At 43.7% G+C, this 16,288-nt stretch overlaps 1 protein-coding gene across 1 annotated transcript in view; it reads right to left on the bottom strand.

Annotated features, from left to right (window-relative positions):
- Positions 1-6,327, bottom strand: part of PEPD (peptidase D) — a gene marked incomplete at its 5' end in the record, with an annotated part of 146,066 nt that extends 139,739 nt beyond the window's left edge. Inside the window, 2 exons of the mRNA XM_082005932.1 lie at positions 827-1,010; positions 6,284-6,327. Coding sequence (XP_081862058.1) covers positions 827-1,010; positions 6,284-6,327 — 228 coding nt within the window. The remainder of the gene's footprint in view (positions 1-826; positions 1,011-6,283) is intronic.
- Positions 6,328-16,288: the final 9,961 nt, after the last annotated feature.

Below are 16,288 nucleotides of genomic sequence, written 5' to 3' on the forward strand. Positions count from 1 at the left end.
TATGAACAAGCAAACAAGTAACAAAACACCTAACAATACAGAGATTAATTTTGCTAAGGACAGACATATGCTCCGATACCCTGAAAGGTGCATCTCCTCTAAAAACAGACCAATAACTACATTAAGATATGTGCTATCTAGATTAGAATTTATTGGGTTTGTTTCTTAATAACATACAACAGCTCAATTAAATTCACAAAACAAAGTACTGTAGCAGCCATCCAAAGCACACAGCTTTGCAGGGGTACGCATAGAGTTCTGTTACACCAACTCTCCCAAAGACTGAGTTCAGCATGACATAAACAAGTTATTAAGTCCTATCTGTGACACAGAACACATGGATACTTAAGGAAGAGTCTAATTTGAGAAGATACATGTTGTAAATTCTAAGATATATCCTGCTTTGTGGAATACACTCTTTATAAAAGCTTGAAATATGCTTTTCTATGAATTAGTTCAGTTTAGATCCACTGTAACGTGTTTCACTACAGAATGAAAGTTATTTTTTGGGTTACAAACAAGACTGAAAAAACTAAGAAATATTCCATTGCTGTCTTTAATATTACATTAAACACGATAGGCAGTAGCGCCTTGAACAGGTTTAAATGCCCTTTAAACCAAATAATGAGCCTGCATACTAAAGCACTGAAAGAGAGAGTAACTCGAAGGTAAAGAGGCAATGTTACAAAGAAGCAAATTTATTTAAGTGAAGCAAGGCAATGCGCACATGAGAGAGAAAGGGAAAATAATTAAAAAGCATTTAAAAATTCATGCAGTTAAAGTGACAGTTTCTTAATTTGATTTGAAGTTTTAATTCCGCTTTTACCTGGCGAAACACGATACCAGTATCAGTACAGTATCTCTGGGTTTCTTCTCCACCCTGCAGCAGAACAACCGAATTCTTCTGGACATCCTTATTCTGTCTCAGGCGATCACACAGTCGTCTTCTATTCAAGGCAAAGAGCGCTACAGGCACTTTCAAGGTCTCATTCCCCAGCCAAAAGGAGGGTCTAGAAAATATTTTTTTTTAATTGACAATTAATGGAAGGCAAAGACAGTGGTTAGCATGATCCAGACGCACAGTGTTTGTTACTTCAGTCTAGAACAGAAAAGGAAGTTTAATTCAACTCTACAAACAAGATGCTAATCACTCAAGGGGAAGAGATGCTGTCTCGAGCGACGATCAAATATTGCACATCCGAGTATCAAAGGAAACAGACAGGGCTGGCTGCAGCTATGGCCCACAGCATGTCACTTGTTATACTCCTTTAGGTAAAGCAACATGAAAACTAGATGCAGAAAGCAACAACAGCCTAAGTCAGCTGAGTAAAGGCAAAACAGGAGAGAAGAAAATGAGTTCTGAGTTACTGAAAACAGAAGTGGAAGGTTACATTAAGTCTGACAACCTTCAACGAGTCTTTCTAGGAAACGTTCAGTAGCTGAAACAGGGACTGGAGAGAAAAGATGACAGCAGACTCAGGACAACAGCATTTCCCGTACTCACACAGCATCTGCAAATTTCTTTTCTATGTATGTATGTTTATCCTTGCATGCATACAAGCACCTTCAGCAAGTGAGTGAACTCATACATGTGGCCATAAGAGGATGTCCTGGGTACCAGCAACCTCCTGCTACATATCACCACCTGCCCGTAAGGCAGCCCAAACGTTCTGAGGCAGCCCAGAAAGTTTCTGAAAGATTGCACTCAACAGAGCTGCAACTGGGAGAATGCAGTTTAAAAGTAGAGAGCTCTCTCTTAAGAGAAACTAGTTATTCATTAATGTAAGGTGTTTTAAGTACTGCAAGAATATATTGCTGATTCGTTCACATTTGTTATAGATCCATACTTGCACCTTTTGGACCTTTACCAGTAGAAGTACAGTAGCTTGTTGTAGGATTTTTTTTTTTTTTATATCAGATGAGGAGAGAAGAATCTAAGAGCATTCTGGGTGGGTTTTTTTATGCTTAATATAGCAAAGTTGTGCTTTGGAGCTTCAGTATTATAGATTAATACTGTTTTATCAAAAAAATCCTACGATTGAAGTCGAGTTTGTCCCTCCACCTCAGCCTCTCTCAATTTATTGAAGACTGACTGGTTAGATGGTCATTTTCTATTAGATATGCTTCTAGAGATGACAGAAAGGAGCAGTTAAATTGTTACTATGTTAAAATGATGAGAAATTAACCACGAAGGGACTTAATCTTAGAGAAGCAGAGTTCTACATTTTAATTATTATATGGTTTTCCTAGGCAATCTGAAAGGTAACCTTTGATTTATAGCTGCATAAAGTAACCTCCTGAAAGACTTTATCAGCATCAGAAATGTAAACCCTGTAATTTCTTACTGCAGACACAGCATGAAAGAGCTAATAAAATATATTATTTTACTTGTTTATAACTACTTGATATAGTAGCATAAGTAATTTTAGAAGGTGAAAGGCTGCTCTTGCTAATACAATTTTCAAACTGTCTGCCTAGGAGTTCAGCTGATGGTGCACAAAACCTAAATGTGTTTATTTTTATTACTCCCCCCCCCCCCAGCACCATGGCAGGTGGTCATTACAAGGGCTACAGACTACCTATTGCAGCACATCAGCAGAGCATGGAAAGCACAGCGTAAGCTTTCGTTTTGGGGTACCTGTACCTGTAGGAAGAATGAATCAAGTTCATACAATCCTAGCAAAAGCTACTGGAAGTTTTAAACCAGATAGCAAATCTTAAGTTAAATATGGATAAGGCTTTTTGGGTGCAAAGCTGTGCATCAGCAACTCAGCAATGCACAAGGGGTTGAAAACGCTGCTATCCAAGCAAGATCATCCGCTGGAGGGGCCTGGAAATCATATGCTCACCTTATTGCAAGTATAAAAGGGAAGAGAGAACATCATGAGATACCCTTCTACCATAGGTTGCTCTCAGATCTTTGTACCTGCTGATTAAAAAAAAAAAAAAAGGCAGAGGTTGTAGCACAACCTGTCTTATGTTTTGCTTCAAAGGAAGGAAAAAAGTCACCTTAGTTGTAATTTTACCCTCTTCACAATCTTTTTCTGCTGTGATTAAAAAAAAAAAAAAAAAAAAAAAAAAGGGACTTGGACCTCCCTCCTTCTCCAGGCCTATTCCTGCACCCTGGAGCTCGTAGGAAGCTGCTACAAAGGCACGTTTTCATCTCCATTAAGTTTACTATTAATGCTTTCATTGCACTTAGAACCTTTGACAACCAAAATGAGACTCAAGGAGAAATACTGATGTCAGTCAGCAATTCCTATTAGTAGCCTCACTAAGCTACTTTAAGAGTGTCTTTTACTGGGATCTTAACACTTGAGCTGAAATGCATTCTGAGGCAAAATGATGGTTCTTCTGCACATTTTATCTAAGCCCATGGCAAAACTGTGTTCTTCTTTATATATAATCAATCCCCCCTTTCCCTGCTTGAATTTGATGTCACAATATTCATCAACAGCAAAATTTGGCCTTGTACAGTTTTTTAGACTTGCACAGTTTTTTCACAGGCGTGGCCTTCGTCTCCATTTTAAGGCTGCTGTAACAGTCACAGCAGCTGAGCATGCTGGACCCCACAGCAAGGGCTGCAGGACACAGGAGGGCTGGGCCGAGTGTTGTTGCAAATACTGCTCCGTTCCTCAGGTACTCTGCTGAGCACTCATATTCATGCCTTGGACTGTACGAGCGTGCCAGGCAACAGACCTACTTTCACAACTGAAATTCTGCAGAGAAAACCAGCTAGGTTTCAGAGAGGACTCAACTTAGAGAGGTCTGCTTCCTCCACAGCCTTTGTTCTCCTGCAAGCACTCAGGTACCAAACCAACGGCACCCCCACAGATGGGCTAACACCACGGCAAGACACCCACAGGTGCTGCTTGTCCTGCAGAGGCTGGGTCACTCCGCACGCATGAGCCCAGCACGAGCTCCCCACAACTTCTGCACAGAGCTCTTTTCAGAGACTAGCACTGACAAAGGAATTTAAGTCTTACAAAAACAGTATGGCTGTACACCTGGCTTTCTATTGCAAACAATGGTTTGGGAAGAGAACTCCCACAGTACTCAAGGTCACAAGAGAAGTCTTCACACACATGACTTGTTGTGTAACCGTTGCTCTATTGTGACCATTGCTAAGAAATACATGGCAGGTAAGGAGGTTATGGCTGGCCTGGTCTTTTTTCCATGTTCCTTTCAGCCAAACTGTTACAAACCTCCATGACTACGCGGTACTGTCTATGCCATGACTATTATTAAGCACTTTTTCAGTTTCAAGTATAAGAAGTCATCACTATGCCACTTGTCATAATTTGAGCAGGTACATGTATATATGCAAATGCCTGCAAATAAACACGCAGTTACAGTGGAATCAGCGTAAAATTGTCTGTTATTTACCTCCTAACAATACTACAACAAAGTTTTTTCTAGAGAGGGAATTACAAGCTTTCAATTTTGGTCCGTGATCTCTAATCCCTCGGTTTATAAAACACAAGATACACAAATATCAGAACTTAATTAGCACAATACGTTGGCTGGTCCTTCAAGGTCTGTTTCTTCTCTGGTGTCTCCAGCACAAACTCAACTCAAAACTCTCACGTATGGTTATACATTTGATAATGAAACATATTTAATGCAAGCACTGCTTTGTGGTGCACGCCTCTGAAGCTATGCAAGCTTCTGCAAATAAGCATTAGTCAGTGTCAGAAATTGCTGCTTGCAAGACCAGGACAGGACAAGCGAAGCGAAGCTTCCTCATTTTCTCTAGCCTGGTACCAGAATTCAGCCATTGCTCAGTCTGGTGAAGGCCTCCCACAGTAGCTGACAGTTTCCCTGCTCGCTGTCACACACAATTTTTATGATCACTTAGGCCCAAGCCCACACAAGAGCTCTTTTATTTTGTTACACCAGAAGTTAACTGTAGCTAGGATCATTAAACTACATCTGTTCCTCTAAAGGGTATTTTTCTTTTGCCTGGAACTGTTGATTTTCAATGCTTATTTTGTAAGTTTTATCTTTTTATTACTGTACAATCCATCTAATATTTTGGATTTGTTTCGATGCAACCACCAGAACACACTAGTAACTGAAAGTCCTATTTTATTTCTGGTTTTCCCAACATTTTTCAGTAAACCTTTTGTACTTCTGTTTTTTCTGAAGAAAACTCACAGACTGCCATTTCTGTTCTACTGAGGTCACACAGACAGGATCCAGATTTCAATGAAGACAAGAAACCACTGAAACTACTTTTCAAGAAGTTATCGTTCATTTGTTGACTAGGCCTTATTTACTTGTTTGAGCAAAGTCATCAACATCAGCTTGAAGTCTAGCCAATCTTTAATGCTGTTTCCACATCAAATGTGTGAAGCAAAAGAGGCCTACGCTAACAGCAGCACAAGCAAGTGATACAAGGGAAACCACAAAAGCAACTACTGCTCTTTAAGGTGTAAACTGGATGTTTTCTTCATGGCCAGCTCAGTGCTCCTTGTAAGTCAACAACTTCAAGTCCCAGCCCTGCTGGATGTCCTACCTACCTACCCCAGCACAACCTTGCTGTCAGCGGGGCCAGGCAGCAGCCTCCCTGCACAGGGAATGCCCGGTCAGCGCTGGGGGAAGCCAGGGCCTGGAGAGGACCTCAGAGGGCTGCAATCTCCACCTAAAGACGAAGGAGTCAGAGCCAAGTCCCACCATGACCTCTTTTTGGCAACTATGAAAAGTTCTCCCCTCATTTTGATACATTTTTAATGGCATCTTCTTAAAGCAACAGAAGAAATGGATCAACTTGGCTATAAAATGCGGGACAGACCTTGCGCTACGTAACCCACAACTACCTTTAAGCATGATTTCCCAAACCTAATGGAACTTAAGGGATAACCCACGGCTCGTGGGAGGCACTGCTGAGCCGGCCCGGCAGGAACCGAAGAGGCCACCGGGGTGACCCTGGGACCCCTCCACAGCTCTCGCCGTCCCACCTGCTTTCATTTCAGGGAGCCCCCGCCTCAGCGCAGGCGGCCCGGCCTCCCCCGCAGGCTGCGCGGCGACAGCCTGCCGCCGGGCCTGGCCCTCCCCAGCCAGACGGGGTAACCGCCGCCCTCCGGCACCCTCGACCCCACCCCGGCCCCTCAGCGAGACCCCGCCAGCCTCGCAGAGCCGGGCCGCCGCCGCGCAGCACCCCGCGGGAGGAACGGGGCGGAGGGGGAGAGCCGGGAGGACGCGCAGCCTCGCCGCAGTGCCCGGCGGGCCCGTGAGGAGCGGGGGAGCGCCGGCAGGACCGCGGCCGAGGAGCGATGCTTACCCCGCCGCCGCAGCCATGTTGCCTCGCCGGACTTCGCCTGTCATGTGACGGCGGGCCGGGCGCTGCGGAGGGCGCGGCGCCGCCGCCTCAGCGCGGGCAGCCCATGGCGGGCGGGGCGGGGGAACGTGCCCCCGGCCGCCCCCGTGAGGGGAGCAGGGCCCGCCGCCGGCAGCGGGTCCTCGCGCTCCCCTCGGGCCTTGCAGGCCCTGACAGGCCGCTGCTGCCCTCCTCCCCCCCAGGCTGCTCCTCTCCACAGACCTGGCAGGGGCCGGGACTTGGGCCCCTTGGCACCCGCGGCCTGGCGGTCGTGGGGAACGCTCTGCAGCTGCCTCCCAGACGTGAGAGGGGGTTTTGTAACCATCGCCTGTGTCTTGGCTTCTTGTACAAGAAACAGTTGGAGTCCTCGAAGCTAAAAGCTGTATAATGGAAATAAAACCTTTTACAGGGACTTACGTCTTTCACAACAGAGCTCCCCTAAATAAATGGTTGCTCAAAAAATCCATTTTACTGTGCTGTGCTTGCATTTTGAAATAGAGGTGGCAGGCACGGTCTGCTGTAGCCAACACCAGTCCTTGGACTTGCCCCATTCTGCTGAATTTTGCTCCTATTTGCACAAATTCCTTCAGAACTTCAGTTGATTTGTTCTTGCCTCAAAATTACAAGCTACGTGAAGAAGCCAACAATTCATAGGCCAGGGCTCACATGGCCGGTAACTGCCACACAGCAGCAAAAGAAAATACCCAGAAGCGTGAAATACCAGGTAAGGAATGAGAGAGGAACTCTGCTCTGTGACCTGAATATGCTGCTTCACTGCCCGGTGCCTCAATACGACACTGCTAAGTCCTGCTCTCGTCGCAGGTACCGCTGCCCTCCCTTCCTGGAAGGAAAGCGCAAGTCCCCGCTCTGCTGCTGAGCAGTGCCACTTCTCTGTTGCTCTGGCACTGATCTCAAAACAAAATCCTGTGATACCACAAAATATTTGGCTAATACACCTGGAGGGTCTGCTTCCACCACAGGCGCTTGGGAAAGAGAGAGGAATGCAGGGCAAGGAGAAAAGAGGGCAGAAGGAGGATCATAAAATACATGCAGCTTGAAGTTCATGTTTGTTATAACAAATCAGTGCACTGTTATTAAGAAATGTCCATGATTGATTAACCCCCTTTTTTGGTTGGCCAAATTGTCCACTAGAAGTTGGGAGAAAACTGCAGCTACTCATGCACAGCTGGCTCTGAAGTGGTGCGTGAAAGCTGCAGGGCAATGACAGGGAAAGGCCGATTTCAGAAAGTCTGGAGAGGAGCATGTAAATTAAGAAAACTAGAAAAGTCAAGCAGTCATCCTCTAGTTCTTTACGTTTTTATGCCCAAGGGTCACAAACCTTTACTACAAAATATATAATGAAAGAATCAGAACATCTTTCACAGACTGCCCGTTTGACAAGGAACAATACTTATTTTTGGCTCCAGATTAACGGATAAAGCCCCATTTTAGACATTATCATGGATAAGCTGTTGAGTTTCAAGGAACTTCCTTCAGCTTATGCAGACTGAAAAAGTTTTTTAATGTAAACTGGAGCAAAATATTTTACTGTTTTCAGTCCCTTAGTGGTGCTCGCTTCTGCTTAGACTCCAGCAGAATTAGCGGGAGGAGGCAGAGAAGCTCACTTTGCCTTTCCTTCTCCTGTCAGGAGTAGAGAGAAAAGACTAAAGCCTTCAAGGCATTTTTCCAAATACTATCATTAGTGGCTTTGGGCATTCATCCTTCCCAGCTCCCCTTTGCCTACCCATACACTTGCCCTCCTTAAAGAAAAGGTCTCCTGCACTGTAGTACCTGCTCTCTAAAATGGGTTTTCTGGGTCTCTCTGTCCTGTTTATTTGAATTTCCTCATCTCTTCCCCTTGGTCATTTTACCTGCCTTCCAAAAACAATCGCTGAGATTCAGAAAAGTTACCTGTGTTGTATTAAATCTCAGCAGAAAATAAGACTCCATTCCTTAGGAAAAAAACCCAAAACAAACATGTTGTATTTTACATTGTTTGTTACCTAAAATATCCTGTTACCCTGTCTCAGGATTTGAAAGAATGAAACTTCTGCACTATGCACAAATTAAACTCATTTGCAAGGTGGCTCTACTGGCAGACAGTTGAAATGCCAGCCACAGGAACGATACTGGCAGCCAGACTGGGAGCAAGACTAGCTTTATTGCACACATAGATAATTCTGATTATCTCTGCACCACATGTGACTCTGCAACTGAGGTAATGCAGGGGTAGACATTAATATCTGAGAGACTAGTTTAGAGCATTTCCCTCTAAAACAAGGTTCGACTGACCATTACTGTAACTTATCTCCCAACAGGACTTCTCTCTGTGGTCAAGAACATCCTCGCTCATGTTGAAGGCTTGGTTTCGCACTTTTGGTATCTTCGGAATATCCACTGTAGCAGCCTGGGTGGACAAGAGATGCAACACCGCAACATGTGATGGGATTCTGCACTGGACAGATTGTTGCTCAAAAGTCTGGTTTAAAACTGCCATGTGAGCATACCAGAAGCATGGTAAGGGCTCTTAATCTTTAACACCAAGTAGAGCAACATGCTGCTTAAATGGGGAAAATTAAAATCTGCAGAACAAGACAAAGCAAACAAAAACACACTGGAACACAAGCATCCCCTGGCTTGTTGTGTCCTTGCATTGGGGAGGGAGAAACAACTGCTGAAATGCTGATTTATCAGCACAGAAATTTTTCTAAGTTCAGCTTGAACTGTTTTTCTGCTGATTTGTTCCCCCAAATTTTTGGAAGTGAGAGCATTTCTGGCTGAGATGCTCTCTGACCTTCTTCACTTGGATGGGAGAGCACCAGCTAGGCAAAGAACAACAGATAGAGTTTGTAGGTATGTGAGTGAAAGTATTTCATACACTGTAGAATCAGCTACTAGTCCAAAGTAATTATACAGTTTCCTATGTTAAAATGTGTTAATACTGGGGGTTTTTTTCATCGAATTGCTATACATAGATCCCTAGCATTTCATCACTGAAAGATACATGTGCTGCCTTTGTTTGATACAATGGCCACAAGTCTTTAACTTGGAATTAAGATTACAAGGTCCCTTCAAAGTAACAGATTGAACTAAAGCATCTGCCTTTGGCATTTTCATCATGAAACAATTTTGAGTAAATTTTCTCTCAAGTACTAAGTGTATACTGCTGTATTGATCATTTGGATCTTGAACTAAAAGTGTGATTTTTCCCAAAGCCTGCTTGGACTACATTATTATAAAAGACAAGAAAGGTAAAGCATTATGTTGCCTCATTACTCTCCCCATTGACTTTCATTTCAGAGTACAAAAATCTAGCATAGTCAAAATGCGCCCATCAAGGATCGGACAGTCTAAGGTAGCTTCTCCGGCTATTGATTGGTCTTTACTAAGTTTTAGAATTTTATTTCTTGGGGTGTTTTTTTTACAATTCCTTAGTATAGACTGTCATTGTTTCATTTAAATCAATCTGTATTTATAAGTTGCTGCCATGGGAACTATTATGTCATAAAAATGTATTTAAAAAGCACTATCAAAATGGCTTGGAAGACTTATTTTTAGTGGGGGTTTTGGTTTGTTAGGGGTTTCTTTTAAGAATGATCTCTGTAATGTTTCTCTAATATCTCTGGCAGCTTGAAAAAATCAATTTTTGTATATTGCAACATATTGTTTTGCTTCAACAAAAGGAGACTTCTCGATGATTTTCAGTCTGTTTGCCCATATATTGTTTTTTTTGCTAGCCTACGGACATGAAGGCACAGTTTACATCTGTCTGGGTGTCCTTTGCATAATGTCCAGCACCACACCTCCTTTTTTCACACAGTGTGTGCCCTTGTACTGCACAAAAAATGTGCTGTTTGACGTGAGTGTAGTTCAGTCATAGCTAATTGCCAGATATAAGAGATAAGCCACTATCCTGTATTTTCTTTTTTACAACTGTTACTAGTTAGTACGATAGATAGGCATTTTTGTTTATTCTAAGTAAGTTTTACAGAAAGTGCTCTAGTGAAATTTTACAACACAGGGTTTAGGACATGAATGGAGTAAGTATCAATGCAGCCGTTACCCCAACAGCATTACCACTGTTGCTGTGGACACATCTGAGAACAAAATTCCGTCGCATTACTCCTGATTTCTTGCCTCAGCATATCTCATTTTCAAATGCACAGCCTTTTGCTATGAAGGGGAGTGGCATGCTGGCTATATGTTGAAGGGCAAAACCAAAGGTGCTTTGCACCATTTTCTAGAGTAGAAGTGTGGGAAGAAGCTGATGAAGCTCCTGTATTGTGTGTCAGAAAATTTCATCTACCCTGCATGTATGAACATACGACCAATTGTACAATGGGAAAGCATCGCTTCTCATGCAGGTTTCCCACTCTACCACAAATGTACCTGAAGCCTTGCAATGTGTTGTACAGTTATAATACAGAACATGTTTACAAATCTTAAGTTTTCTTTCATTACTGTCTGCATAATATACTCTCCACCCAGTGCATAACAAATCCCCAAACACGCTTAAAATATGCTTACGTAAATATTTTCTCAAAAGATTAATGCCTTCAGGTTTTTGCAGGTTACGATCCATATTTTCACACCGATTTAAAGTCAGATTCCCCACTTTTCTGGTAAGAAAACCCTCCTTAATTATTTACTGTTTATATGGAAAGTATTTTCCACTCTGAGATCTTGCATTAAAATTTTAAGCCACTGGTTTATCACGATCTGCATTTTGTTGATGGTGAAGAAATTGCTTTCTCTTACACGGAGTTATCTGAAATGAGTTCTTTCAGGCTTTGCATGGGCAACATTTCCTTTGTCCACTTTAAACAATCCCACTCTCCTTGCCACGAAGAAAGACCTGCTTCTTCTGATGCTGGCCTCTAATGACAGAAGCCACCGCTGCTTCAGTTTTTCCTTTCTTACACTGCTCCATTGTGTGGCAACAGTCGGTCTAAGCCCAAGTGACAGTGGGGTTGCCACGGAGCCATGTCTGCCACTGCCGTGAACTCGGTGGTGTGGTTGTTCCTGGCCAAAAGTCATCAGTGTTCCTGCTCCAAAGTGGCTCCCAGGGTTAGCCCTCAGCGCTGACTGCACAAGATGAGATACACGACTTCCTATTCGTACAAACCACTCATCTAAACCTCCTTTGCATCCGACTGGAAACTTAGCCCAGTTGGCTCCTGGCTTCAATTTAAAACCAAAGTGATAAGCAACCGGCCATCAGATTATCTAGTCCCATTTTATGTCGTGTGACTACAGCACTGTTTCAGTTCGGTCAGACCACTTGCGCTACCCAGTGTCCAAAGCCCACTCCCATGAGCAAGCTCTAACCTGGGAGCTTAGGAAGGAAGGGAGGGGATTGTGCAATAACATGCCAGAGGACAGAGAAGATAAAACCCAAGAGCTTGTGAATCAGGGAATTCAATTTTCTTTTGAACTGTAAAAAATGGCTATTTTACACAACCACACTCTCCCGGAAAGACAAAATACAGCTTTTCTCCCAGGAGGTGGAAACTGTGCCAAAAGTACAAAGTGCACTAAGGATGTTATATGTCTCTTTGCCTTTTAATGAATCAACTGACTAACATTTATTTTAAAAATGGGTCATATTTAAAGGCATTTTTCAATGACTACCAGTTTGATAAGAGTGAGTCTCGGTTTATTGCAGAGACACTCAGCCCTCGTTTCCAGAGTGCGGGCCTGTCCGCCCCGCGCACAGCTGCCTCGTGCTGGCAGCCTCCCTGCACAAGTTATGCTGAGCACAGGTATCTACAACGTGACTCAATAAGATTCTCAAGTTCGAGTCTCAAATTAGACTCAAGGAGATTCAACTTGGGCAACAAAAATAACATCCACAATCACCATCCTCTGCTGCCTAGCCTTGAAATTAAAATACCATTGTTTGGTTTTAACTTCACAAACGTAGAACACGCTTTCTAAGAAATGGTTATTTGCAGTCTCAAAAACTCTACCTTTTAGTTCTGTACAAGGTTAAACCATCGAGAGGACAGCTTCACTTGGTTTCCATCAGCATTAGCAGCGTTAATGTAATTTGTGCTAAGGAGATTCCGAAAGGAAGCGCAAAGAAAGTGTGTGGTTTAAGTGTGTGTGTGTGGTGTTTCCGAGCATCCTGTGTTTCAGGTGGCATCTGTCTGCATCCTTGAAAATAAAAAGGCTCATACAATTTCACTAATGTGGTGCCACATCTGTACCATTTTCCCCCCCTTAAGCCCTGACAGGCATCCGTCTGTGTTTGTATGCAGCGGCTCTGTTTGAACTGTTGCCTGGTGTCCTTGCTTTGTATGCTGGCAGGAGAGGTGGTATTTTTATTTTGTTTTTATTTTCAGAAGATGTGGTAACTTTTTTGCTACTATTACTGTTGACAGCAACAACTCTTCTAGTCCAGGCTGGCATCATATAACGGCCAGAGATAAAGAATTCAACTTCAGAAAATTACATGGGTTCTTACTGAGTTCCAGAACTCGGCAGATGCCAAGCAGCAGCATCACCCCAAGGATGCCGACAAGGTGTGGCAGGCAGCCTACTCTCCTCCAGCCCCAGCTCCCTTCTCAATGAATATATTTAGGGGTTTATACTGAATATCAGGAAGTATAAATCAGGTATAAACCCAAACAGTTTCAGTATTAAACATGACACAGCAGTGATAATTTAGGACCTGACTTCATGTGTTGTTTTACTTCTGCTAATTGGATGTTTTAACTGTGCGGCACCCCTTTCGCAATACGACCCTTCCCCTTTTGCATTGTATGGAGTAGGGGCAGAAAAGCAATAATATTTGCTGCTTTCCCAAGACTGAAAAGAGGTAATTTTCACTTGTTTCCAAAGACATAAGTAACAGAGAAGAAAAAACCTCTCCAGGCTCAGGCTTCTTTCTGACATCGTATTTTAGGGCATTTTGGTACCGTCCACCAGCTCATCAGCAGCTCGGGGCTGCACGCAGCTCCCTTGTTGTGTGAGGTTTTCCCAGTTTCACTGTTCTGTATGGGAGAGTATGGGAAAGCAAATCTGAGACACACCGCAAAGCGGGCCCGATGACAGGCTGACTAATGGTGCTTTGACAACATCCAATAGATTTTACAGAGATTAAGGTCTCGTCAGAAATTTGTCAGCAGCAGTTTAGGAAATACTTACTGAAGATTTGCAGAGTTAACAACTCTGTGGGTGTTTGCTGCTTGGCTATCTACATAAACAAACAGCTGGTGCAGCTGGAATAAAATCAGCAAAGTTGTTACCGATTTAGATTCTTTGGGCATGTCTCTGCTCCAGGCGCAGAAATGGCTGTGCTGGAGCGTACTGGTACCCCAGCTATTTTTAAACCACCTAGCTTGGTACCAGCAGACGCCAGCTACAGAAGCACAGAGCTCATCGTGGATTCATTTACCCGGCTTTTTGGCACAAATATTGGTGCCAACAGGATTAAGTAAACCCCTTTTAAAATCAGGAAAAGGGGATACAAAGGACTTGATTCAGCAACAGTCCGATTCAAAGAGAAAACTCACAGTTGCTCACACTAGGAGCTGTGACAGGCTACATAGATGAAGACAAGAAGCTTAAATTTGCTGTAGTGGACAACAGGGAGGCAGGGAGCCAGTAAACGCAGTGGCTGCTGTGGGGAAGGGTCTGGCCTTCACTGTGAATCCTTTATGTCATTGCAAATGGAAAATGTCACATGGAAAAGAAGGAGACTGGGGTATAAAGAGTCACTGGGGTAATGTGCAGTAGAAGAGGAGGAGGGATTGTGTCTGGACTTGTTTATCTGCAAAGCGCTTTATGTGCTGCGAGAGCGCTGACTTACTGCTTCTGGAAGACTTTTCTAACTTGAGTGTTCAGGGACCTTTCCCACATCCCCAGCGCTAGCTAGCAGAACTACCCCTTTGTAATAATTTCTTATCAACAGTGACTTGTTTTATGCATGTCAGTCTTGCTTGTTAGGGGCTGGTCAGACAAGCAGGACAGGCAATTGCCCAAGGCAGTCAAATGCTCATCATGTGATAACTCCTGGCTAAGAGGAAGGACATAGTCCCACTTACCTAGTAACCTATTGACCCATCCCTAATCTTAGCTTTATTCTTCTTGCTAGCTTGAGAGTCAGTAAGATTAAAAACTGCAATTAAAAAAAAGTAAAATATAAAATTAAAACATCCAGTAAACTTCAAATCTCCATCATGAGCTGCACTGCTTGCCGAGATCACAATCTGTCAGAATAGGACTTGCTGGAAAAAGCAGTTTCTTGCAAAAGACTGCCGCCTTGTTCAGAATATTTAGGGCCACAGCTAAAGCATGGATTTGGGCTAGATCCTCAGAAAACTAAAGTGAAGACTAAAGAGCTGTGCATTAAAAAGCCTCCTAAAGCTATGCCAGCCAAACCCAAAGGGGATGACAGTAGAAAACATATCCAACTATTAACTGAGAGAAGCACAGTCCCTACAGGGTGCTGAAGAGTGAGGAATGCCATTGCTACGGCACAGTGCAAGCCAGACAGACTCTAATGAGACAGGCTGACTAATGGGGGAAGGATATAGGAGATACAGGAGATGTTCAGCAGGAGTAGGCCTCGACCTTGGAACTGAGCCCAAATTCTGTAGCAGAGAGTAATAACGAGAAAGGCAAGATCAAAGGAGACAGCTCTAACAAAGAGGCAAAAGAGATAGGTAAAGACACACAAGCACTTACCAAGTACTTGGCTTCTCAGTCCTTCACTTTGGGCTTGACCTCGTGTTCTCCTGACTCCCTCTCTCCCATCGTCTTTGTAAGCCTGAGCCTGGTGAGCAGGGACGTCCTGTAGCTGAGCTGGTGCGGCACGCTGTATACAGTACGCGTGCTTGCTACATTCACAACCATTATGCATGGGTAATTTTTATTACCCAGGGGCATTTCTCTCTTACATATCCCTAGCTATGATTTTACTGAAATAATTTTCTTTTTTATTGGCCTCTTACATTGTTAGATTGCCCATGATTTCCCCAAGGTTAGATGATGAATGACAACACATCATACAAAGACAAAATACAGGAATTTGCCAACTATAAAATGGATTTTTTTCATTTGATATGTTTCCTTTTCTTGTGCAACGATGATAAGCAACCTTGATGGGAGGAACAGTGCAAATAGAAGTTTAACAAGCTCTCTTCTGAACTCAGGATCACATAAAAAATACATTCAGTAAAGATACTAGGTTTCTACTAACATGACAGACCTTCAGAAAATGGATTTACCCATTTAAAGAATTTCAAATACAATCAGCTGGGTTCAATCCTGCAATAAGTTGTGCCTGGGCAGCCAGCTGGGTCCCTGAGAGGTTCCAGGGACTAGCAAAATCCGTGGGACATAACCTTTAATCTACACACTATCACACGCAGGCTCAACTCCTCAGCAGTTTAAGGGTCTCCTTTCGCCTCTTCCTTTTCCCCCTTCTTTTTCCCCAGACCTCTCCCTCAGGCCAGGCAGCAGACACCCTGCCGGTCACCCGCAAGCAGGCTGCATGCCTCTCTCCCTCCCACCCTCCCCTCTCCTTGCAAGCATTTGATAGCGGCAATAGCTCCCAGCCAACCCCATGCAGGAGGCAGCTTTTGTACAGACAGTATTTTCTGTTCAAACAGGCCTTCCCAGCTGCTCCCGGGGAACAGAACACAAGCATCATCGCTTTTCTGGCTGAAGCTATGTGATCTTAGCCAAGCTTCCATCTGACCAATAGGTCTTTCCTTAAAAAGCCAGGGAAGAAGTAGCAAGCGATGCGTGGGTGTCAACAGGCAGGTACCTGGTGCGAGAGTGCTGCTGCACCTGCGGATGAAAGGGGCTCAGGGACGTTCCATGGAAAGACAATATTGATCCAAACATGTAGACAGACGTTTCCTCTCAAACACATGCAGACTGCATGGGCAGCAGCCAGTTGGCCTTAAAAAAAGAAACGTAAATTCAGATTAGAGAAAGAGTGACGATCAACACTATTTT

The sequence above is a fragment of the Phaethon aethereus genome (assembly GCF_964289735.1).
Source record: "Phaethon aethereus genome assembly, chromosome: 13".
Lineage (NCBI taxonomy): Eukaryota > Metazoa > Chordata > Aves > Phaethontiformes > Phaethontidae > Phaethon > Phaethon aethereus.